The sequence below is a fragment of the Heloderma suspectum genome, chromosome 5 (genome assembly GCF_057233095.1).
Source record: "Heloderma suspectum isolate Gila_16-S chromosome 5, 16-S_ref, whole genome shotgun sequence".
Taxonomy (NCBI): Eukaryota; Metazoa; Chordata; class Lepidosauria; order Squamata; family Helodermatidae; genus Heloderma; species Heloderma suspectum.
In genome coordinates, this window is record NC_139462.1 from 22,657,586 (window position 1) to 22,682,882 (window position 25,297).

General features: G+C 44.7%; 1 protein-coding gene across 9 annotated transcripts in view; it reads right to left on the bottom strand.

The window, feature by feature from the left end:
* Nucleotides 1–25,297, bottom strand: part of MAPK10 (mitogen-activated protein kinase 10) — a 413,215-nt gene that overhangs the window by 170,879 nt on the left and 217,039 nt on the right. For 4 of the 9 annotated variants that reach the window (XM_084860215.1, XM_084860219.1, XM_084860218.1 and 1 more), the window contains one exon: nucleotides 9,484–9,582. Coding sequence is in view for 3 of the 9 variants with exons in the window: in XM_084860212.1 (XP_084716338.1) it covers nucleotides 9,511–9,576 (66 nt within the window). In the remaining 6 variants the exon portion in view is untranslated. The remainder of the gene's footprint in view (nucleotides 1–9,483; nucleotides 9,583–25,297) is intronic. The other 5 variants (XM_084860212.1, XM_084860211.1, XM_084860217.1 and 2 more) reach the window with 2 other exon arrangements.

Consider the following 25,297-nt stretch of genomic DNA (forward strand, 5'->3'; position numbering starts at 1 on the left):
TGTTAGAACAGAACAAGCAGCATTCTGAACAGTGAGTTGGTGGCCCAGGCTCTTCTCTAGAACAGAGAGAGCATGCTTGTTCCATTAAACTAGAACTTGTAGTTTCAGAGGCAAAGAACTCTGTGCTTTCCTATGGGACATGCTGTTTCAAAAACTACCAGTCCCAGAGTTTCTTGTGCATAGGCAGAAGGGAGGAACAGTGGATGGAAAGGACAAAGTAACATAAAATCATGGATATTGATCCCAGGGACAATGGGAGCCAGTGCTGCTAGTAGGGTTTATAGCCTGTACCCATCCACAGCCAGCCCAATACATTCTGCTGCCATGAATCAGCAAAATTCATAAGGGGGGGGGCTTTGTCACTTGGATGTAAGCCCCATTGAACTCAATGGGCAGAATCCAACAGGGGTGCTTACACTGCCACTGATACTCTTCCACCCCACCAACTGCATTGCACAACCAGCTCCCATCACTCATGCAACAGTGATTTAGCACTTGTGGAAGCAACCCAAAACAAGCAGGAACACTCATTTCTGGAAGGAGACAGATCAGCAGACCTCACATAAGGGAAATCCGCCAACCTGCCTCCTTCCAGAAATGCGTATTTCTACTTGTTTCCAGGGCTTCCCCTAGGAAATGCTAAATCTCCCTTGCATAAGCAGTGAGTCCCGCTTGCACAACAGAACTGGCGAGACCCACCACTTGCAGAAGGGAATCAGCAGGATGGAAAGAAGTCTGGCAGGGGGCATGTGCCCCCTTGGATTGCACCCAATGTGATTTACTTCTGAGTAGGCATGTATAGCATTAAGGTACCTTAAGATTTGTTTGGAAAGTGTGTACAGGTTTGTACAGGTTTGTACAGAGAGAGTTTGCAAGATGGATCCTCCATCTCTGAGCTACATAGTTGTAAACATGGCATGGAGCAGTTGTGCTTTGGGATGATACTTCTTTACAACCAAACTACATAAAAGTGGAACAGAAATGGGACATGTTTTTTACATTTACAGAAGGAGCAGGAGGGGGCGTGGAAGATGGACAAGTTGTCCTTTTCTATCATGGGTGATGAGCAAGCTTTTTTCTGTTGAGGGATGCATTCCCTCAGGAGTAATCTGTCAGGGGCCATTTGCTAATGGTGGGTGGAGCTGAAGGAAGTTGTAGACAAGGCCACACCCAAAAGTGGGCAGGGCCACCCTTTTTTCTCTGTCCCTTTCTGATCCCCCTTCCTCTCTCTCTCCCTCTCTCTCCCTCTCTCTCTGACACCTCCTCCTTCTCTCTCTCTCTCCCTCTTCCTCCCTGCCCAGTGGGCCAACAGGGAAAGGACAGAATGTTTTTACCAGAGTTCTGAACTGATCACTTGCAGTCTGAGAACCACATGCATTTACGCAGAGGGCTGCATGCAGCTCTAAGACTGCAAACTACCCACTTCTATTTGATATAATAAACAGATTCAGGCAATCAGGGTTTGGGGTATTGGAGGATCTTGCTAGTTTAGCATTTTAATAGAGTATTTTTATTGCATAGTTTGTACTACGATCTCTATCTTTTACCCCCACTGAACAGCCATGCAGAGTAGGACTCTTATCATTCTTACAATCAAGCAGACTTTTTGAAATGAATTCCTACCCTTAGAATTCTTCCAACAAGGGCATGGAGATTTCTATCTGATTGCACAACAGACAGCTGGTTATTTTTTAATTAACAGATGTTAAAATCAATTCTTTGAACTAAGAAAATGAAACCGACCCGTACTACCAAAGTCCTCTGGACAATTAATGTATGCAGTCGCCTTGGCCATTTCAATAGCCATTAAGCTGATGTTGATGGAATGGATACAGAGGACGAAGGATGAAAGATCTGGTTCTAACATGGAAGAGTCCTGGTAAGTTAATGCACTTTATGTGAATAATGTGCAACATTAAGTGAGACACTTCATCTTAATGGAGGATGGACAGAAAGGCCTGGCCTAACAGGTCTTTCTCTGGTTAGTGGTTAGAGGCACACACAGGGGAATGAAATCATGTGTTCTCATGTCTGCATACAGCGGAACAGAGGGCATATGTGGTGGGGAGAAATGAAATGAGCTACCATTGTGATAATCTTATGTGCAAAGGGTCTCTGAAATTCCACCAATTTTATCAGACTTCTTTTATGCTTCCCTCAAAAATCTTCAGAGGGCTTCTCCCAATCAGGAACCTCCATACTCATACTGAATTTCACCTTGGTGAAATTCAGAGTCAGCTGAATTTCAGGTCATAAAAATGTTGCCCATGACATGGAGAGTTTCTTCCCAGCCCTAGAGTCTAGAGATGTACGAAAGTCCCTTACCTTTGATGAAATTTGATTCGCGGTGGGGGGGAGGAGCTCTGTCCCTCCCCCCCAAAATTCTGGCCGGGGGGAGGCGCCCCGTCCCCCCCCGAAATTCTGGCCAGGGGGGAGGCGCCCCGTCCCTCCCGCCACGAATCCTGTCCTGCCGGGACTGCAAATGGTGGCGGCCATAGCCGCCACCGTTTGCATCCCTGCAGTCAGCCATGATAGGCTACGTAAATGTTTACGTAGCCTATCACGGCTGAGTGGGGGGAAAAAAACCGTGCGTATGCAAATGGCAGTGCCCATGGGCACCGCCATTTGCATTCCTTATTTTGGCACGTGTAGTCTACGTAAATATTTATGTAGACTATGGCAAAAATAAGGGGAATGCTATTTGCGTTCCCCTTATTTTTGCCGTAGTCTACGTAAATGTTTACGTAGACTACATGTGCCAAAATAAGGAACACAAATGGCGGCGCCCATGGGCGCCGCCATTTGCGTATGCGCGGTTGTTGTTTTTTTTCACTCAGCCGTGATAGGCTACGTAAACATTTACGTAGCCTATCATGGTATTTTTTTAAAATCTAGCCATAATAGGCTATGTAAATGTTTATGTAGCCTATCATGTTTTTTTGGTGTTGTTTTTTTTTACTGGAAATGGCGGCAGCGGCAACCACCACCGAACCGCCACCGCCACAGCCACCGCCACCAGGGACATTCGCACAAGGTAAGTCCCGTCCCAGGGGGGTGGGGGGGGGTGGCAGACCGTTTTGCCACCGATTTTGGGGGGCCGAATGCGCTGGCATTCGGCCTCCCCAAGATTCGTGGTGAAATTCTCTGACATCCCTACTACAGTCCCAACAGGATACCCAGTGACAGAGAAAGGCAGAAGATACCCACTGCACAAGTGAACTAAGAGCTTGCAGTCCTCCTTCAGTTGTGTACCATGTCTGAGATGAAGATTAACTACCCATGCTATACTTTCCCTGCAAGTGCAAAGACGGCACGTCAAAAAAGTTGCTTGTAGTTCAGCCTTCTTCTGATGTGCTACATTGCAAGCAGTCTTAATGTGGGCAGAACATTAAAAGCCTAATCCATAATGTGTACAACTGAGATTATACAGACCAGGGAGGACTATGCCAAGCAATTTGCTGGATGTTTGGATTGGCTGTTAAGGCAACTAAAATAGATACCCATATCTTTCTTCAAGCTGCACAACATGAAGCATAATAATCTGTGGGATATTAACTTGCCCAAGGCTGCCAAATAATATTTCAGAACTAAGAAGGGATTTTAATCTGCATCTCATACTTTCTACCCACTGAAGCAAGGATCATACATGAATGAAGTAAAGTGATGCATGATTGACACTCATCCCAAATCTCCAAGACTTACAAGTATATCACAAAAGTTAATAACTTTAACCCACAGCATTTAATACTGATTTAAGAACAACCCCCTCTTGCCCTCAAATTAAATACCTACTTAGGAGCAATTGCTACCTCCATTTTGATGTTTTTGTCTTTCTTTTACCTGTACTGGGTGTAGCGATAAAGTTGTATTAGATTAGTGCCATATCTCAAGATTCAGCACTGCTTTCGTGTTACTTCTCTGAAAGCTCCATTTACTGGCTTTGCCTCAAACTATACAAATCAGTGATGAGACTGAAAGGTCCTACACTCTACACTGCATATAAAAGCAAACAGCAAACCCCATTTTCATTTGGCTAATGGAAAAGACTGTTCATGGATAAATTGCTAAATGCACACGCATGCTAACAGGCAACCCCAGCAACTAAGTAGCAAAACCAAGATCTGAACAACTGCATACTCTTTCTTTAACTGCTTAGCTCACTGAATTTCATTTCGGTCACCAGAGTTTGACTTACTGTCTGAGACTTCTGTTCTCAAGGGCAATTAACTCCAAAAGATTTGCTGCATTAGGGCTGCTCCACATTATAGGCTCCACATAGAGGCCAGTCAGCAAACTCAACTTCCATGTCTTCCACTCAGTGCTGGAGACCATCACATCTGTACATTTATGACTATTTGTGCCAGCCTACTGCAGTTGTAGTCTAGCACATGTGGAGGGGACCCAGTTGGGGAAGTCTGCAGTAGAGAGCTCCATAGTATGGCCAAGAGAATGGCAAAGAACCTATCCCATGTAAGACGTAAGCCACACTTTGAACAGTAGGGATGTATGAGAATTTCATTTTTGCTCACAAGACTTGCAAGGATGCCCCGTTCAAAGCTCCAACTGCAAGCGTAAGCGTGACCACATGCCCGGCAAAAATATTCGCAAATTGTCGAACACGTGCTCGCTTTTGTCTCATTCCCAAATCCCAGTTTGATTTGCGCAACTACCCTGATTTTCCCAAATTTCCTCTATAGACAGAATCGGCCCTGCTTTGAGGAAATTTGCGTAAACTTTCCATTCGATTGCCGTTCAGTTTGCACAAGTTTCTCGTTCAGGCAAAGCAAGCAGCAATTACAAATACAAATATAAATCGGGAATGAGACGAGCTCCAAGACGATGTTCGGGCAATCCTGCCAATCTCAGACACTGCTTGTTCGCCCATCCCTACTGAACGGTGCTGGAATGCAGAGCAGGGACTCTGTTACTGACCTCAGTGGGCAGGCAGGTTCACACAGGGGGGGTCCTTTAAATACCCTGGTCCCAAACCATTTAGGACTTGAACACATAATCACCCCTTTCAGTTGGACTCAGAAACAAACTGGGAGCCAGGGCAATTTGAACAGGACTGGAGACACATGTTCTCAATGAGCCCTTGGCAGCAATCTGGCTGCAGCATTCTCCCTCACTTGCAGTTTCCAAAAACATTCCAGAAATGGTCCCAAAGAGAGCAGGTTGCAATTAGTCTAACTTGCTGTTAGGCTGGCAGAAGTGGCAACAGGCTTACACCTTGTATGGCACCACTTAGAGTGCCACCGCACAGATGCAGAAGACTCCACATGGTGGCTGAGATCAATGAAGCGGCTCTGACTCTCTAGCAGCAATCAGACAAAAAGAGGGCTGCGGCACTCCTTAGCTCAGTGGTGGGCAATCCTCAACCTAATTTAAAACTCCCTCTTGCAAGTGATTGCTTCAGACCTCCAGTAAGAGTGATCTCTCACCCAGCAGCACTGGGTGAAGAGAGATAGCAGGAGAGGGAGGGAGGGAGGGGGAGAGGGAGGGAAAACAGGAATGTGGAGGAGTTAGCAGAAAGAGAGAAAAGGGGGACCTGGCCACTTTGACTCTGGTCCCACCCACCACAACCACGCAGACCCAATGGAATGTGGCTCTCAACAGACAAAAGTTCCCTATCCTTGCTCTAGAAACAAATTGCTTAATTGCAGCATGAAATGTCAATTATGCACAAGCTGTGTTTGAATTTCGGAGATGTGTGTTAACATGGGGTGACTGACTGGGAAAGAGGTCCTGGGGGTGTTGTAGACAGCGCAATGAAGACATTGACTAGGGATGTCAGAGAATTCTGCCATGGAATCCCGGATCCATGGCGGAATGGCCTCCCGCCCCCTGCCACCCCACAGAATCCCCCCGGGACGGAGCTTACCTGGGGCGGATGTGGTGGTGGCAGCTCCAGCTTGTCTCCCAGCTGGCCGCTGCTGGGCTGCTGCAGCCACAAATGGTGGCCGTCGTAGCGGCCACCATTTGCATGCTTGCAGGCAGCCGTGATAGGCTACGTAAGTATTTACGTAGCCTATCACAGCAAAGAGCAGGGATGCAAATGGTGTAGCAGCCACCATTTGTATCCCTGCTTTAGCCGTGATAGGCTAAGTAAATATTTACGTAGCCTATCATGGGCTACCGTAGAGACGCAAATGGCGTCCCCTACGCAGGACGCCATTTGCGTCCGCACCAGCCCGGCAGCAGCTGGAGGCCCTGCTGCGGATTGGCCCAGCCAGCGGCTCCGCAGCATGGCTGTGGAACAGAGCCAACCAGGCAGGATTCCGGGGGGGGGGAACCGAATTGCCTCCCCCCCCGTCGAGGATTCCAGGGGGAGGAACAGATCGCCTCTCCCCCCCCAGCGGATGCCCCGACCGGAACCAGGTAAGGGATTCGTACATCCTTCACATTGACCCAAAATGCAATAGCTGTGACAAATTCTATGCTAGGGGATATTAGGAAAGGGGTCAAATATAAAACTGCCAACATCTTAATGCCTTTATGCAAATCTATGGCATGACCCCACTTGGAATATTGTGTACAGTTATGCACACCACACCTCAAAAAGGACATTGGAAAGCTGGAAAAGGCCCCAAGAAGGACAACCAAAACCATCAAGGGGTTGGAGCATCTTTCCCTATGAGAAAAGGTTATAACCAGTGGTGGCCAGTGACTCCAGTTCTGGTGAGGCAACGATTCCATTCTGGGTTTTAGTTACCACCAGCCAAAACTCTAAAGGTACTATCCAAGGTGCTGAACCTTAGCCTCAAAATGGGTTCAGCACCTTGGATAGCACCTTTAAAGTTTTGGCTGGCTATAACCCAGAATGGCATTACTACTCCTCCAGAACTGGAGTCACCAGCCGCCATTAGTTACAACATTTGGGCCTTTTACCTTAGGAAAAAAGGAAGTAAGGGGTAGGGATGTACGGACTGTGTATAATCCACTCCATCTGTGTTCCACAGATTGTCAGGTGCCTTTTGTTCCATCGTCAGCCCACAGATGGATTCGAATTTTTTTTTCCTCATGGGAAAAATACACAAATAATTACATAAATATTTACGTAAGCATTTATGTAAGCATTTACATAATTCACTTTAGTACTTAATATTTAGCGTATTGTCCCCATTCCATTCAACATTTCCTCAGCAGAAAGTTACGTATTTTCCTACAAATTTATACGCGTAAATTTCAGGAAAGTAAAAAAATCATGCAGAAGTCCACGGACTCCACACTGCCTGAGGGGATCACTCTGCAGTGGATTCCGCAGGACGGGTTCTTAGAAATCCAAGCTCATTTTAGTCTGTCTCGAATTTCTCCAGCATCCCTAGTAAGGGGACACGATAGTGGTATATAAAATTATGCACAATGTGGAGAAACTGAATAGAGATACGTTTTTCTCCCTCTCTCATAATACTAGAACCTGGGTCATCTCATGAAGATGATTGGTGGGAGATTCAGGAAAGACAAGAAGGACTACTTTCTTTGTACAGTGCATACTGAAACTGGGAGGGTTCATCATCACAAGATGTGGTGTTGGGCCTCTGAATTCCAGGTGATGGTGAACAACAGCAGGTAAGGACTATGACCCTCATGTGTTACTCATGGGCTTCCCATCAGTAACTTTCTGGCCACTATGGTAAATAGGATTTTGGACTAGATGGCCCTTTGGTCTGACGCAGCAGGGCTCTTAATATGTTCTTATGTGTGTTCAGTAAAGTCCATTCTAGGTGTCTTTTGTCTAGCCACATGTAGTAGCAGTAAGACTAGGAACGTCAGAGGAATCCATCCAGGGGGTGAAGTTTCAGCAGATCCCCCAACCCCCAGAATCTGGCTTGCTTCCTTACCTGTGAACTAGCCCAGCTCAGTTTGTATCAAGTCAGGCCAACTCACAAATTTTGGGGCGAGCCCTACAAAAATCACCATTTGCGCAAATGATGGCCACAATTTGCGCAAATGGTGCCCGCAGGCACCATATTGGGAAGCCTGAGGAAATGGTGATTTTAGGGGAGGAAATGATTTCCTGGATTTCAAGAAAAAGCCCACAGCTTGGGCCAGGGGTTCTGGGGAAATCCAACAAGCCCCCAAAGGGCCATATTTCCCCGCGATGGCCATCCCTAGATAAGACTTGTGTTGTTTCCACAGCAAAGAGCTCCTTTATGTAACAAGGGCTGAAATGAGCCTCAGTGATGGACATAGGAATTTATGCCGGGGGGGGGGTATTTTTTAAAAAAAATTCCTCCTCCCATTGAAGTCAATAAGACGGAAATTTCTGCATCAGATTTGGTGTAAAGTTGCACTGTTGACAAAAGCAGAGATTGAAGCAGCATAGGATAAAGCATAAGCGTGCTTTATCCTATGTGCCCCCCACTCTCGCATTCCTCCCAGTGCTGCAGTTAGATAGTTTTAAGCTCTGGACTTAATTCAAGGTGCTGGTTTTAACTTGTAAAGCCTTACACAGCTCAGGACCACAATACCTGACAGAGTGCCTCTCCCAACATGAACCTATCTGGACACTACAATCAACATCTGAGGCCTTCCTCTGAGTGCCTTCTCTGAGGGAGGCTCAGAGGGCAGTAACAAGAGAGAGGGCCTTCTCGATCATGGCCCCCCAATTATGGAACTATCTCTCCACTGAGGCCTGCCTGGAGCCAACACTGTCAACTTTTCAGTGCCAGGTTAAGATGGTCCTCTGTTCCCAGGCACTTAATGGCATATGATGGGGCATTTATGTCAGCTGTCTTGATCAAGTCGAGTATTTTATTGAAATTGTTTCCAGCTGTTTAAATTGTTTAAAATTTTGTATGTTAAAAAAGTCATACTATGTGTGTGTGGGGGGTTCCTCTTGTATTTTATGGTTTGTAATTTTTGTGAACCACCCAGAGAACTTCAGCTATTGGACAGTATAGAAATGAAAACAACAACAGCAATCATCATCATCATCTTCATCTTAACAGCCCCCACCCCAAACGCTATTTTAGGTGGTAATGTGTATTATTCTACTTACTTAAAGATATGGAAAGCTAGTTCTGCTGCATTTGGGGACCCTCTTCCCATTCTGCTGAGTGGTACCCCAATGGTACCACTCATTCCTCCCACGACTCTATCCACTTACAGCCTTTCCATTCACATATCTGCTGTTCTGCTGACTTAGTGGGGCTTCTGTCATATTGTATAGACCAGCTTCCCTGCAACCATAGTAACTCCATATATCTTGGATTACAAATTCCATCAGCCCCAGCCAGTATGGCCAATGGTCAGGGTGATGGGAGTCTTCAGTATAGGAGATCTTTAGTATAGGATTGTACTCTAAAGCATTCCCTCTCTCTCTCTCTCCCTCCGTCTGTAAAATGTACTCATACTGTTTCTCACAGTTTTATACAGAAGATTCGTGCCATCTATCAGTGAGGTTCTGCTGTGATTTATGGCTACAATTGAATCAACTATAATTTGGACCACAAAATATGGAAGTACAAGTATATACTGTACCTTGTTTTACCTGTAAGGAACACACACCTGACAAAAGGCAATCTTCACATCCAGGGTAGGTTCACTGCAGTAATAGAAGAAATGGCGGCTCATAAATACCTGCAATTCAAAGAACAACACTATGAGTGTCTGGCATCTATTTCTGATGTGGAATTCATAGACACACACACACACACACACACAGCATTGGCTCAGAAGTAAGGGAGAGACGGTCCCAAAAGACAGAAGATTTTTAGGGACCAACAGACTGTTTCTTCAAGACTGAAGGTTTTCTCTAGTGGCAGCAATGTTGCAGATGACAAGCACTGCACTAGAGCGTAGCAATCCATCTGTGGCAATCTCATCCCAGCCCCACCCCTTTAGGAATAGGAGCTGGGCTAACCTCGCAGCTTGAGGCCTTGCGTTGTCCTCAAGGTGAAGATTGACCATGGCAGGTTATATTAAAAAGCATATGCTTCGAAGTGTCTGCACACGGCCTCCAAAGAGAAACAAAACCCCAAACCCACCAAACAGGAGAAAGCAGAAATATTGGGAGCGGGACTGGAAATTCAAAATGGAATACTTGAGGATTGGATTGACTTGTATCACATGAAGCATTGCATCCAATAAATAGCTTTGCTGCACTGGAGGAACTGAAAAGGTGAAGCTTATTGGGGCTTGAAACAGTATTTTCCAGAACCTTTTCTGGGAGTTGTTACTATTGTTTAACAGTGATTCACCCATAACAAGAAAATCGCAGATTTGGATGTCATATGAAGCTATCTTCTTTCTGGTTTGAATACCCGCTCAAGCAAAAGGAAAAGAAAACCAGAAACAACTGGGTTTTCGTGCACCAACATGCAGGTCACTTACACAATGGTTTATTAAGCCAGGATTCCCACATGCAACCGCAACGGGAGTCTTTTGAAGACCCTGGTGATAAGATTTCATTCTCTGTTTTAAAGATGGATTTGATTATTGCTTAAAAGTTATATTGCAAAGCAGATATGTGCAGTTTCCTGTAAACCTAGCAATGTCTATTGCCTGACAACCACTGCACAGGAAGAAGGGAAAAAAAGCAAAAGCTCCCACGGTGATCTCAGCCTAAAATACACATGTGCTAAATTTTTAATGAATGAATTATAACCTTGTTTCCAAAAAGCAAGCATGTGACCTTTTCGGCATTGCGCTGCAACAGCTCAGATTGCTGTCTCATTGCTCAGTGACTCACTCCAGAAGCTTTCTACTCCACAGATGGTTTAGATTTTTTTTCTCCACCTATCTTTTTTTTTTTTAAGCATTTAATATTAATCACTATCTCAATGGTTTCTGGAAGCCTAGCAGATAATTATGCCCTCTCACTACAGGGGTGTCGAACATCTAAGTCCCATTAAGTCAACCTTGGATGATGTAACTGAAGCATCACCAAGATATCAAAAGGCTGTGTTTCATATGGGCTTCCGTTCAAATGCACTGAGCTTAGGGAGCAGTAGAACAGGGAAGACAGAAGGGGAGAGGCCACAGCTCAGTAGCAGAGCACAAGCTTTGCATGCAGATGGTCCCAGGTTCACTCCCCTAGGACCTTCTGGCATCTCCAGATAAGTCCTTCCGGAAACCCTGAAGAGCTGCTGCCAGTCAGTGTCAACAATACTGGGCTAGATGGACCAATAGTCTGACTTGGTGTAAGGCGGCTTCCTATGTTCCTAATGGCACTTGGCGAATTAGCTGGATAAAAGGAAAACAGCCAGAAATCGCATGGGAGGTGATCTTGGGACCCAACTACATGCAACTTGGTGTATCCTTACTGACTTATTGTCAGCCTGTACATATCCTGACTGCATATGACTAAGTGGTAAAGGAGTGTAAAGATCTGTGTTAAATGGTCTTGCCCCCATAGGCCCAAGGTTCGATCTCCAGGTAGGGTAGGAAAAACTCCTGCCTGAAACCCTGGAGGACCACTAGATGAACTTATGGTCTGACTCAGTATAAATCAACTTCCTATGTTCCTCTGTACTAGGGGGATCCACTTCAGAGGCAGAAGAGGAGAGACCTCCAAGCCACCAGGAGCAATGTAAACTAAAGAAGCAGGCCAGACTCCCTGAGCCCAGGAGAAGTACCCGGCTGTAGCAGAGGACTCCTTGGGAGTAAGGGGGCGCCTTGGTAGTACAGGGGCTCTCCTCACCAGGAGATTCTTTTCAAAAGTTCCTAACAAGCCACAGCAGGATCCTGGGCATGGTTCTGACAGCCTCTGTTTAAGAACAGCAGTTGGGTGGGTTCTAGATGAACTATAACAACTGATAACTTTTTCACCCGGATGCCACTAGTCAAGGAGTTAGCTATGGGGGGTGGGGGGACTGATCCTGACATGGAAAACAGGCAAACTTTCCCCTAACATCCCTTATTCACAAATCCAGACATGTGAAAAACAGCATTTGGGGGCTTTCAAAAAGATTTGGCACTTGTTAGTTATGTATCACAGAAATGACATTGATTCTCCTTTCTACAATGCACAAAGAGGCAGCGATCCCTGACAACAAATCCAAGCCAGTGATAATTCATTATTATAATACGATTCCTAAGGGAGTGATGCTCTATAGTCAGAGGGCTCCAATATCTGCTGGCCAGAGCAGGAAAAGTGGCAGAGCTTTTTGCCGCCTCCTGTTCCTCCATTTTGTTTTTTTAGAGCTAGTTAGGTCTCTGAGCTCATCCAGCTCACTCACTCACTCACCTGGGAGGAGGGGCCAGGAGAAAGAGAAGCTTGTATATGAGGTGTTTCCAGATGCTCCCCATTCCCTCTCCTCCCCACCAATGGGCATGTCCCCTTTTAACCCTTCCCAACCTCTTCAGAGGACACTATTGTGTCCTCAGAAGAGAAACCGCCATGGAGTCTGGGGGCTGGGGGAATCCCTATGCAGGTTTTCCCTCCTGAGGTCATAGCTGTGTCTGTGGTCTTGGGAGGGGGAATCCACTATTTCCTGTGGTACTTGGGACACTCTTGCAGGGACCATAGAATTGCCCTGAAAGGTAGCATTTTTGTACAGTACAGTGTTAGGTTTTGTTTACCATGATGACTTATTTCCAACTATATTGTTTTATTTCAAAAGGGAAGATCTCAGTATAGACATGGTTTGCTTACCTTACAAATGGTGTCATGCTTAATAACTTCCACCAGGTATTTTATTTGTACAGGGTACATTTATCCCCACTGCTGGATTGGTACAGTCAATTTGTCTTTCAATGGAAGGTTATGCTAATTGTGTCTTTGGTTTTTCTCCCCTTCTTGATGACATTAAAAAATTAGTACTTGTTTCTCCATTGGCTCTAAAGTAGTCTTTTAAATTATTCTTGGAATAAGTGGACAAAGTGGGTGTGAACATAAGGTAATAATTTAAGTAGGTAAAATACCAATTTAAATCCCAGCAGAAAAGGTTTAGCTTCCTCCAAGAAACCCCACACTACCAGAAAGAGAAATGATGGCAGTAAATTAAGGCTATTAAAAAATTCACATATAATTTGTCTGACTCTTAAACTGATCAACAGGGGAAAGGAGACAAAATGGTTAAAGACACGGAAAGGGGTGGAGGAGAGGAAGACTGTCATACCAGAGTGTGGCAAGACAGAGAACAAGGAACACTGGTATAGCTTTGCTCAGTAGCATTTTTTGAATAAATTCAGAGACAGAAGCTCAGGAGTTCCTTAAACCTCCTTAAATCTTAAACCCCCAAAGACCTAAACATTAAAATTAGCAATGCCCTTGAAATTTCATCTAAAAACTAAGTTAAGAGTGAATTTGGGCAAAGGTTCTCAAATGTACTCCATGGACCACTCATCATCTGTGCACTTCATTCAGGTAGACTATGGAAAGCTTGCACAGCACTTGACTTATTTTTCTGACAACGGAGAGCGAGGCCATTTTAAACAGGGCCAAAGGAGGCTAACAATATGGCACAGGTTTGATGACACCAGCACTGAAGGAAAAAATTGCTATTTGAACATGACTTATATGTGCTTTAACTTTAAAAAGAAGTTTATGAAGTGGTCTGCCAAGACCCACAGCAATTTTCAAGTGGTTCGTAAGGGGGGGAAATGTTTGAGAACTACTAAATTTGGGGATTCCTTCTTGGGTGAAGTCTAAGGAATTCCTCCTCAGGTGAAATCTGAGAACATCTGAGGATTTCTCCTCAAATGTAATCTGATGAATTTTTTATGGGGTACATTTGACCCCAGGCTTCTTGTGGTACATTTGACCCTGGTACTGGATTGATACAGTCAGTTTTTCTATATGTTAAGTATGCTGTCTTTTCCAAGGAGTTTCAATAAGTCGACTCAAATGTATCTGGAAAGGTCCACACTTTTATTGATTGCAGCAAGATTTTATTTACTTAAAGCATTTTCACCCCATTCTTCAGCCAAAACAGGCTCTGAGGATGGCTTGCAAAGATCAATAATCAGAAAGTTCCTGCCTTAAGGCCTACACTTTAAAAGTCACAGCACAAAAGGAAAAAGGGGTTGCCTAAAGTGAATGGCAAAGCCAATCTAGGGGGTCCTTCATGCACAAAACACATGAGGAATTTCAAGAGAAGCTAAAAGTATTCTGGTATGGCTAGCAACAATGACATCAAAAATCAGGGGATGTTCACACATCCTTAATGAAAACTCAACAGATCACCAGAAAGGACTGATCTGATAAAAATGTGCATCATCATCAACATCATCATCATTTTGGGGTGTGAGTGGCGGCTCCCAGTATGCAGAATTCCCTTCCAAAATGGATTTCCCAGGTTCATCTTATTAGTCCCGTTTGGACAGCCACGGAAAAGTTTCCTTTCGGACAAAGAATGCCATCGGTTTAAGTCATGCCTTCCTGTTATGTGCACTTCTGTATATCTTTCAGTCTGTTTATTAACTGACTTTGTTATGTTTTTATTCTGTTCTAACCTACAACATACTGTTGTGAACTGCCTTCAGAATCTGAATTGAAAAACGGTATATAAATTTATGACGAGTCTCAGATTATCATGTGATAGCTGCAGAGATAATATTGTACAGTTACACAATAATAAATTGTGTGCACCTATCCTTAGAGATGATTAGCTTTCATTGCATATCTGGTTAGGGGGAGTGTAGAAATTTGCAGCTCTATCCAAAGCATGATTACTCAACTATAAGTCCCGCTGGGTTCAATGTAACTCCCCATTAGACTACAGTCCCACGCACACTTTCCTGGGAATAAACACCACTGTACAAAGTGAGTTTCACATCTGAGTAAGTAGGCATAGGACTGCTGCAAGTGTGCTTAGGGCTGAAGCCATAGTGTCTGTTGACATTACGGAGAGAGCTTTGGCTATTGGCAGCATAGAAATGAAATAAATAAATAAGGGTGCAATTCTACGCATGTTTAGGCAGAAAAAAAGTCTTACAACTCCCAGCATTCCCCATCCTGGCTGGGGAATTCTGGGAGATGTAAGACTTTTTTCTGTCTAAACATGCATAGAATTGTGTTTTTAATAAGTATTTTTAATATTCACACACACACAACACACAGAAAGAGAGAGAGAACTTTCACAGGGTTGGATTGCCATAGTATGTTTTTCTCTAAACCTAACACTTAGCTAAGATTCTCCTGCTTTATGCTTGATTGCTCTATTAGTTATTTATCCAATTCTTCATTCTGTTCCTTATTGATAAGGACTTTCCTTTTTTTCAACAGGACAAAGATCCAGATACTGTCTAGCAATATGTAGCCTATAATCATCCAGTATTTAACCCCTGCAAGCACACTGTCAAGGAAGCATGAGAATGAACCATCCTTTAAGTCCATCCCAGCCCCCAGGCTGAACACAGTGGGAGGTGATGAGGTAGTATTACAGAGAAATGTTTATTGCTTCCAAGAAGCCTTCATGTGACACCAGTTGTAAACCACAGCCTAAAAAGGCAGAGACTTCTTATAAATCACCTGGGTTTCTGTTTCCTTTGCTCATAGTAAAAGAGCTTCATGATTAAAAAGAGAAAGTTGCAGCTAGGGCTTCCATAATTTCATATGCATCCCTGTAGAGTAAATGTGAGACATTCTGGGAAAATAAGATCAATTTAAAAAAAAAACTATTCCTGAGATAAATGTCACTGGTAAAGCCACCTAGAGATATGTAATGAACCACGTCAAGAACTGTGTTTAATATACTTTCAAGACAAACTATAATATTCTTCACACTTAACATGACTTTAGCTTCATTTGCCTCCAAAACACAGATATATCTCTGGTGCTTTATAACAGGCAGAAATAGCACTCAGATTGTTAAACTATGCAACGTTAATATGAGTCTTCCCAATACACATGCACAGGTGTAGAAAGGTACCTCTAGTGCACTTAAGAACATAAGAACCATGCTAGATCAGACCAAGAATCCATCTAGTCCAGCATTCTGTTCACAAAGCAGCCACCCAGCTGCCCACTGGAAACTAACATGCAGGATATGAGTGCAACAGCACCCTCCCACCAATGTTCCCCAGCAACTGGTGTACAGATGCATACTGCCTCTGATACTGGAGGTATCATATAGCCATCAGGGCTAGTAGCCATTGATAGCCTTATCCTCCAGGAATTTGTCCAACCCCCTTTTAAAGCCATCCAAATTGGTGGCCATCACCACATCTTGTAGTAATGAGTTCCATAGTTTAACTATGCACTGTGTGAAGTCCTTCTGTTTATCTGTCCTGAATCTCCCACCAATCATCTTCATGGAATGACTCCAGGTTCTAGTATGATGAGAGAGGGAGAAAAATGTCTCCCTATCCACTTTCTCCACATCATGCATAATTTTGTACACCTCTGTCATGTCTCTCTTACTCACCTTTTTTCCAGGCTAAAAAAATCCCAGCTGTTGTAACCTTTCCTCATAGGGGAGATGCTCCAGCCCCCTGATTATTTTAGTTATCACTTATTTTGGCAATTCCTCTGCCCTTTAAATTAACTACCCAGCATTTCAGTATTATGCATTCTTTTCTTTCTAAATGTCCTTAAGTAACATGTGGTCGAGAACGTGTGCTCGAGCAAAAGAACATTTTAAAATGCTACTGACGTCAGTCACAGATTTATTTATTTTGGGCCAGATTATTAGGAAACCTGCCCAAAGAGACTATTCTGTACACAAACAGATTGTAAGACAAAGGGGAGATTAAAGTACATTAATGAACGACTGAGTCATATGACTCTATCTTGAGTATGTTTGGATCTATCTTTAATTTGTTTAATTGGCCTTCAAGTGGCAGGCTGCACTCCAGCATATGGTGAGTCACACTTCTTTTTAATATATCAGGTACAACATGCTATTCCAGAGGTGCATGGATCTGGAAGTTTCTCATCTGAAGAAGAATCCTAGGCTACAAAGGAACAAGGCCAATGAAACACCCATTCAGAGCCTTCTTGTCGGGATGCAATTACAGGGAATTCCCATCCATTGATTGATTGATTGAACTGTTATCCTGCTCTTCAACCAAAAAGGCTCCCAGAGCAGTTTACAAAAATTCAGGATAGACCCTGTCTGCAGGCTTACAATCTAAAAAGACATGACACACAAGGAAAACGGGGTGGGGAAGGAAGTGTGATTCATTTAAATGACTGCTGGCTTCTTACTCTAAAGAGCTGAAAGAACTTCTAACTTTGGGGGAAACTGTAACAAGCTGCCTTGTTGCTGGCCTTGGTCCTGAACCCAGCTTTTGGCAAACTGTCTCCTGCTCCCATCACCTATTCTCTGCTCCTTCCCAGCCATTAAGTCTTGATCCCATTGTCTACACACTGACTATGTCTGGTCAATGAGAATTCCTACTCTCCTTACACTGAGCAACTCGCTTGAACTCCACTTGCAAATGCTCCTCAGCCTGGTAGGAGTAAACCTCCCAAGACCTTTACTGTGGTACCAGGATGTAAGGGTAGGGCGGAGAGAGGAGCTGACACTGACTTATTATCAGGCCATTGTTTTCTAAAGATAGTCCAATACACTCAGTGGGAGGTAAGGACTATGGACTGGATCCAGATTTAGTCAGAGTAGGGCCACTGAAATCAATAGCATTTAAGTTAGTCTAAGTATGACTAACTCTAGATCCAACCTTATTAACGGGGACAGTCAGCTGTTTTGTCACATCTTTCATTTGGATCTCATGCATACTGCACACTTTCACACATGCGCATACTTTTTGATCTATAATAAGCACTGCTTTGGAAAAAATTGTTTGATAGAATTGGCAAGGACCAAATGTTATGCAGTTGAAAGCATATAGCAAGCATAAGCCCTTCCTAATAATTCAGACCACAGTGTGCAACAAGCATGCTAATGCAGGTAAAGCACACATTAAACCCTCATCATAAGTGCAGCTATGGGCCCAAACTAGCTAAGTACTGTCAACTTTCTCAGCCTTGTTACCAGAGATCCTTTTTGAAACTGCTGGGTGTTGAACCTAGAACCATACTGCATGTGAACTATTGCTGAGCCATGGGCTCTATGCTTCAGTGGCTTACATGGGGTATCACAAAATGGTTTAAGAATTGCACATTATAATCTAAATTACTGCTTGACTTGAAGTACAGGGATGCACAACCCTTTGCCCAGTATCACCTGAGGGGGCCAAGGGAACCCCATCCACTTCCTCCCACAGATGGCAAGAGTAAATGTGATCTAACCCACCTCTGCATTGTGAGAGACACAATGGAGTAACCCCATATCCATCATCCTGAGCACCTTAAAGGATGGACAGAACACAAGTGATAAATAAAATATAACTGATGGAATACCATGAACTTGCATGTGGAAATCAGCCCCGTGACCTCTGGGAACCAACATGTATTGAACTGAACTCCCGAGTCACTTACACTGGTGTAGCTCAACTGAAATCAATTACACCAGTGCAGATGACTCAAGAGCTCAGTTCAATACATGCTGGTTCCCAGGGGTCACAGGGCTGATTCCCACATGCATGCTCATGACAATCAGAGGATAACTTGCATGTGTGAAGAAGCCAGCACAGATCAATACAGACAGTTTTCATATCACTTCACAAACACTTTTTAGTAGAAGCAATTCACCCATTCTGGAGAAGAGAAGACTCAGGCCGTGGAGGCATGATGGCACTTTTCAAATAGCTGAAGGATTTCAGAAAGGTGAAGGCAAAGCCTTGTTCCCTGCTGCCCAGGAGGAGTGGGTGAAGAGACTAGATCTAATGAGCTTTAATGTACAGGAGGGTAGATTTCAGTTGAACATTAAAAGAAACATCTTGATGGTAAGAGCAGTTCTCAACAATGGACTCAATTACTTAGAGTGGGGAGTGGGCTCTCTCTAGGGATGGTGGAGAAATCTGCAGTGGATTCAAATAAGACCAGATTTTCAAGAATCCGACCTGCAAAGTCCACAGCAGACCAGCTCTACTCACCTCCAGGTCTGCTGGATTCCCTATGAGGCAGGTCTTCTCCATTCGTGATAGGCTAATGGTGGCCACCATTAGCCAATCGCAGGGAAATTATAGCTGTAAATTGTGTAGTTTATGGGATTTGCAGCCATAAAGCACTTCCTTCTGTGAAAATTGTGGCATACAATATTGGGAGAGTCAGAAATGCTGAGAAAGATGGAGAAAAAAAGGAGAATATGCAGAGTTCATGAAGGAGTCAAAAGATATTGCTGGATTCCATGCAGATTTTGGTTTTGATTATGTAACAAAACCAGTAGGACCTACAACAAAATGTTGCAGTATGAAGTGCTGCTATTCAGGATTCCAGCCACTCCATTCCATTCCCCCTCCACAACCTGATTTTCCAGTTTTTCCAACAGTCAATCACCATTCCATGGGGTCACTGAACACCCGTGGTCATCATTGGGCTGTTTGGGGGTTCCACCCATCTTGGGGTATTTTTCTCAAAATGCTTTGTAATTCTCCAATCCTGGGGGTTCCCACAAGCCTGCTGATACCTCCTTCTTGTGCATGGGTTGATCTAGTGTTGGGTACATAACCATCGGCACTCACAGCCTGAACATTGAGAATAGAAGGAATTATACATAACTGCAGCTTCAGATGATTAGAGATTTCACTGCTCAATAGCATGCAGACCAAATTGCAAACCTTCCCATTTTTCAAGTCTCCAAATACAGTACAGACAGAAAGCTTAGAGTTCCCAGGCCCCTTTATTCTCTGCTGCACTTTGAAGCAGTTTCCAAGCTCCCAATTAGCTCAAGCTAGAGAAACTAGCAGTGTAATGAAAACCAGTCATAAGAATATTGCATTGAATCACCACAATTCTAGATGACATTTAAACTTTGGAAAGTGTATAAAGGAGGGCTAACAAAGATGATTAAAGGGGAAAACATATGGGGAAAAGAGGAGAAGTGTTCTGCATGGGGTGGGGGGAGATGTCAGAAAGAGGTATGAATAACATTTGTCCACCCAATTCTCTGGGAACAGGAGAAGCAGCAATGTGTTCATAGAATCATAGAACAGCAGGGTAGGGAGGGGACTACAAGACCATCAAGTCCAACCCCCTGCTCAATGCAGGAATCCAAGTCAGAGCATCCCCAACAGATGGCTGTCCAGCTTCATCTTGAATGCTTCCAATGTGGGAGAGCCCACCACCTCCCCAGGTAATTGGTTCCATTGTCATATTGCTCTAACAGTCAGGAAGTTTTTCCTGATGTTCAGCTGGAATCTGGCTTCCAGGGCTTTGTTTCCAGTCCCCTGATCATCTTTGTTGCCCTCCTCTGAACCCTCTCCAGCTTGTCTGCATCCTTCTTAAAGTGTGGTGCCCACTACTGGACACAGTACTCCAGATGAGGCCTAACCAGTGCTGAGTAGAGGGGAACTAGTACTTCCCGGGATTTGGAAGCTATGCTTCTATTAATGCAGCCCAAAATAGTATTTGCCTTTTTTGCAGCCACATCACATTGTTGGCTCATATCCAGCTGGTGGTCGACAACAATTCCAAAATCCTTCTCGTTTGTAGTGTTGGTGAGCCACATATTCCCTGTCTTGTAATTGTGCATTTGGTTTCTTTTTCCTAGGTGCAGAACTTGGCATTTATCCCTATTAAATTTCATTCTGTGGTTTTCTGCCCAGTGCTCCAGTCTATCAAGATCACACTGAATTTTGTTTCTGTCTTCTAGGGCATTAGCTATCCCACCCAATTTTGTGTCATCTGCAAATTTGATCAGCATTCCCGTCACCTCCTCCTCCAAGTCATTAATAAAAATGTTGAAGAAGAGCACTGGGCCCAGCACTGAACCCTGCAGTACTCCACTTGTTACCTCTCCCCAGTTTGGGTTAAATTACAGGTGTTTGTACATCAAATTATAAGATTAGTGTCGCAATGGAAGAGGCTCCTTGGGGTTGTGAAATCTCAATTTTTAAAACCTTAAGGAGTTAAGGCACATTTGGACAAACTGGATGTGAGTTTCTTGCTCCAGAATCAGGGTTTGCTGAGTTTCCCTCCTTAACCACATTTTTATTTTTGCTATTTTAAGAGCTATACTTTTGGTAAAATCACATTCCTGGAAGGACTGTACCACTCCAGGTGGTAAGTGATGGATTGCATTTTTTAAAACATTTCTCCCATGTAAAAACAAACTCTTCGTATATTTTTTAAAAAACTCTAACATATCAGAGAGAGGTTAGAAACTGTTCTTCCCAATGTCCTAGTTTTCTATGCACAGGGACATTGATTTTTGCAGAGGAACATGTTCAAAATGGCAATCTATCTGCCAATTCCCTCCAACTCCCTTTGGCCTTGAACTGCCATTCAATCTGCAGGCAGGGCTTAATATTTCTTAAGGCTTAAAAGCCTCATCACTTTGTCGAGATGCACTGTGATATTTTGTGCATAACTAATAAAAAGATCTTGGGAATAATTATCTGTTGCGGGATCGCAGGTAGCCTTGTGACTCAAAAGTATTTCCAGTACATTGTGAACTGGGAATCCCTAGAAATGGGATGGGGCCATGGCAAGGTGGAGGTGCCATCTAGTGAGCCCCAGAGGGCTGGACTGGGGCTGCAGGAAGGCCAGATTTGGCCTACAGGCCTTGCATTCAACACCCCTGTACTAAAGGGGTGCCAGAAACAGGTTTCAACCATTTCAACAATGTACTGGATGATGAAGTAGAACAAATAGATTAAGGGGTGGAATCCAGAGCCATTAAAATCACTGGCTGTTTGCAACATTGACTTCAGTGAGATAGAGACTGCACCTGAAGTAGGTCTTAATGAAAGACTGGAACTGGACCCTTGTGTAGTAAATGAGGAGATACTTTCCTTTTCGAAGGTCAAAACAATTTTTTTTTACAATCATGCATAATATGCTAAAGCAGGGGTTTTGAACCTCTTTCATCTCCAGGGCTGGAATCAATTTCAGAGAAGCTCTTGGGGGCTGCATCCCAGTGGCAGGAGATGCTAAATGCAAAAGGAGATGGAACCAAAATACCAGGATATTTTAGCTAAAAGGCCTTACAGCAAGTAACTAAGCCTTAGGAGAGGCATTTAAATCTTCCAGAATTGTCCTGCATTGGCTGCAACAGACTCTTGAGTGAAGGGACTAAGCAAGAGGCACCATAAAAGGCACAGAACCTAGAAGAATACTGTTGTTTTTAGCACTGGCTAGGCAGACACTGAAGGCTTTTAACACCAAAGCTTGCTGAGCCCCACCCAGAGCTCAGCTGCAGTACATTAGAGCTCTCTGGTCAGAGCCCTGCTCATAAGGAGTCACTACCTCCTGAGGAGTCTATCCTTGTAGTCCAGCACTTCTTCTTACAGGAGCCCTGCTGATTAGCCTCTTAAGGCAATGATGCTCTCTGGGACTGGAGGGGGGGGGTCACTCAGCTGCTTTTTTTGAAGCAGAGCTCCCCTCTTCCTGTGGTAATTGAGCCATGGTCCTCTCCCCAGAGGGCCCAGGCTCCCCCATGTCTCATGATACAGATGGTTCAGTGGTTTCATCCATCTCTGGGAGCTCTCACTCCTTGGAGGAGGAGTGGGGAGTCCTCTAGCTGAGGCATGACAAGAATGGGGGGAAACCCATGCAAAAGCCAAGAAACCACCAGTCAGTGGTTGGTAGAAATGGGATGGGGCCATGGCAAGGAGGAGGTGCCATCTAGTGAGCCCCAGAGGGCTGGACTGGGGCTGCAGGAAGGCCAGATTTGGCCTATGGGCCTTGTGTTCAACACCCCTGCGCTAAAGGGGTGCCAGAAACAGGTTTCAACCATTTCAACTGGCACACCGAGTGTGGTGCCATCCCTTTGGCAAGCATGATGAGTGGCCAGCCTTCCTCCTAACTTTGAAGCTGCAGAACAATCCCTGTCACCTCCTGAGGTCCAAAGCTGGGAAGAAAGACAGTGACTGTTTGGCAGCCCAAAGAGCTCTGGCCACACAGGAGCAAACAGGCAATCCCCCACCCTATTGGGCTTTCCTGCTCAGAGCAAGAAAGGCATGGGGAGAGCACTGGATGCCAGGTCCGGCCCAAGGCTTTTTGCCACCTGAGGTGAAGGTGGTGCCCTCTCCTTTTCCATGTGCAAAAGCCAACTGGACTGTTTCTTCAGCACTGGCAATGGAACAGCATCCTCCACTGGATGCAGGTGGGTTATGGGGCAGGGCAGGTGGGTTAGGGGACTAATGGTAGGGCTGACCGTGCTGGATGCTGTTGGGTGAAGGTGCATGAGGCACCTTCAGACTGTGGCACCCAGCAGGGCATCCTCCCATCCAGACTTTCCTCAGAAGCTGGTGACTACATGTTTTTGCTCAGCCTGCAAGGTGAGCCAAAACCTGCAGACCCCTGCACATCACCACCATTTTAGCCATCATATTCTGTTTTACCTCCAGGACTGAGGGAATAATGTTAGGGATTTCTTCCCAGTCTGAGCATTACTAAGACACACGGAGACTACAGTGAGTAACATAACAGAAATATTAACATCTTAGAGCAAAACATCTCAGCTTGCACCTTCTTTAGCTGTTGTGATGTAGAGATACGTATCCCACCCTCAAGCTGTTCAAGGCAAGACCCATGCCCGTCCCCAACAGCATCTCCGCAAAAACCCTATGAGATCGATTAAGCTAACCCAATCTCATGGCTGCATCGTGATGAATTGGGATTTGAATCCAGGTTTCTGCAGTCTAAATCCAGTACTTTATTCACTGTATCACACTTTAAATCCATATATGCCCTCAAAAACGTTGTTCTCACCTTCGAAGAATCCTTTCCACATTGGTGTATCAGCAAAGAAATCTCTAGATGTTGCAGAGGATTCTGTAGAGCACTCTGTGGTTCATAGAATCATAGAATAGTAGGGTTCAAAGGGGCCTATAAGACCATCAAGTCCAACCCCCTGCTCAATGCAGGAATCCAAGTCAAAGCATCCTTGACAAGTGGCTGTCCAGCTTCATCTTGAATGCCTCCAGTGTGGGAGAGCCCACCACCTCCCCAGGTAATTGGTTCCACTGTCGTATTGCTTACAGTCAGGTAGTTTTTCCTGATGTTCAGCTGGAATCTGGCTTCCAGGGCTTTGTTTCCAGTCCCCTGATGATCTTCATTGCCCTTCTCTGAACCTTTTCCAGTTTGTCTGCGTCCTTCTTAAAGTGTGGTGCCCAGAACTGGACACAGTACTCAAGATGAGGCCTAACCTGTGCTGAGGAGAGAGAAACTAATATTTCATGTGATTTGGAAGCTATACTTTTATTAATGCAGCCCAAAATAGTATTTGCCTTTTTTGCAGCCACATCACATTGTTGGCTCATATTCAGCTTGTGATCGACAACAATTCCAAGATCCTTCTGGCTTGTAGTGTTGTTGAGCCACGTATCCCCCATCTTGTAACTGTGCATTTGGAATCTTTTTCCTAGGTGAAGAACTTGGCATTTATCCCAATTAAATTTCATTCTGTTGTTTTCAGCCCAGCACTCCAGCCTATCAAGATCACTTTGAAGTGTTTCTGTCTTCCAGGGTATTAGCTATCCCACCCAATTTTGTGTCATCTGCAAATCTGATAAGCACTCCCTGAACCGCCTCATCCAGGTCATTAATAAAAATGTTGAAGAGCACTGGACTGTGGTGTGTGGTACTCCGCTCACTACCTCTCCCCAGTTTGAGAAGATCCCACTGATAAGCACTCTTTGAGTCCGATTCTGTAGCCAACTGTGCATCCACCTGATTGTTGTTCCATCTTTGTCAGGGTGGACATTGAGCCCACAGAATCCCAGAGTAGTTCTGATTCTGAGGTAGAGCAGCTGCTCCTGGGAAAGGAGCGCGCTAATCCTTCCCAGGGCCAACAGCTGGCAGACATTCCTCCCACTGGCATTCCTGGCATAGATAGAGTCCTGGGATTGAGAAAGCGCAGGAAGAAGACTTGCTGGACGCGCGACGCCGATGCAGAGAGCGGCGCCAAATGGAGGGCGCAGAAAGGAGGCATAGTGCCCAGTTGGTGCGCAAACAACGGTTGCGCCCAGAGCATCCATGGGAAAAGGGGAGGGACTCTCCCTAGCCCATAAGTTCAGGGTCTGCCAGTGATTCTCCTTCAAACGGGGACCAACTGTTCCAACTTGGGGCATAGGTACTCTGCTGCTCATAGCTAGTTGCTACAGTAGAGTTGTTAAGTTGTAAAAGAGGAATAAAGCTTTGAAAAGAATCCCTTTGTCTGTGTCTGGACTTGGCTACTGGATTAGGCTGAAAGAGGCCGCCAAGGAGCCCTTGACAATCTTGCTCAGTTTTAGCTAGTTTGCTCATCAGAATATCATGGGGCACTTTGTTCTGAAGTCGAGGTATATTATGTCCACAGCATTCCCACAGTCCACAAGGGAGGTGACCTGATCAAAAAATGAG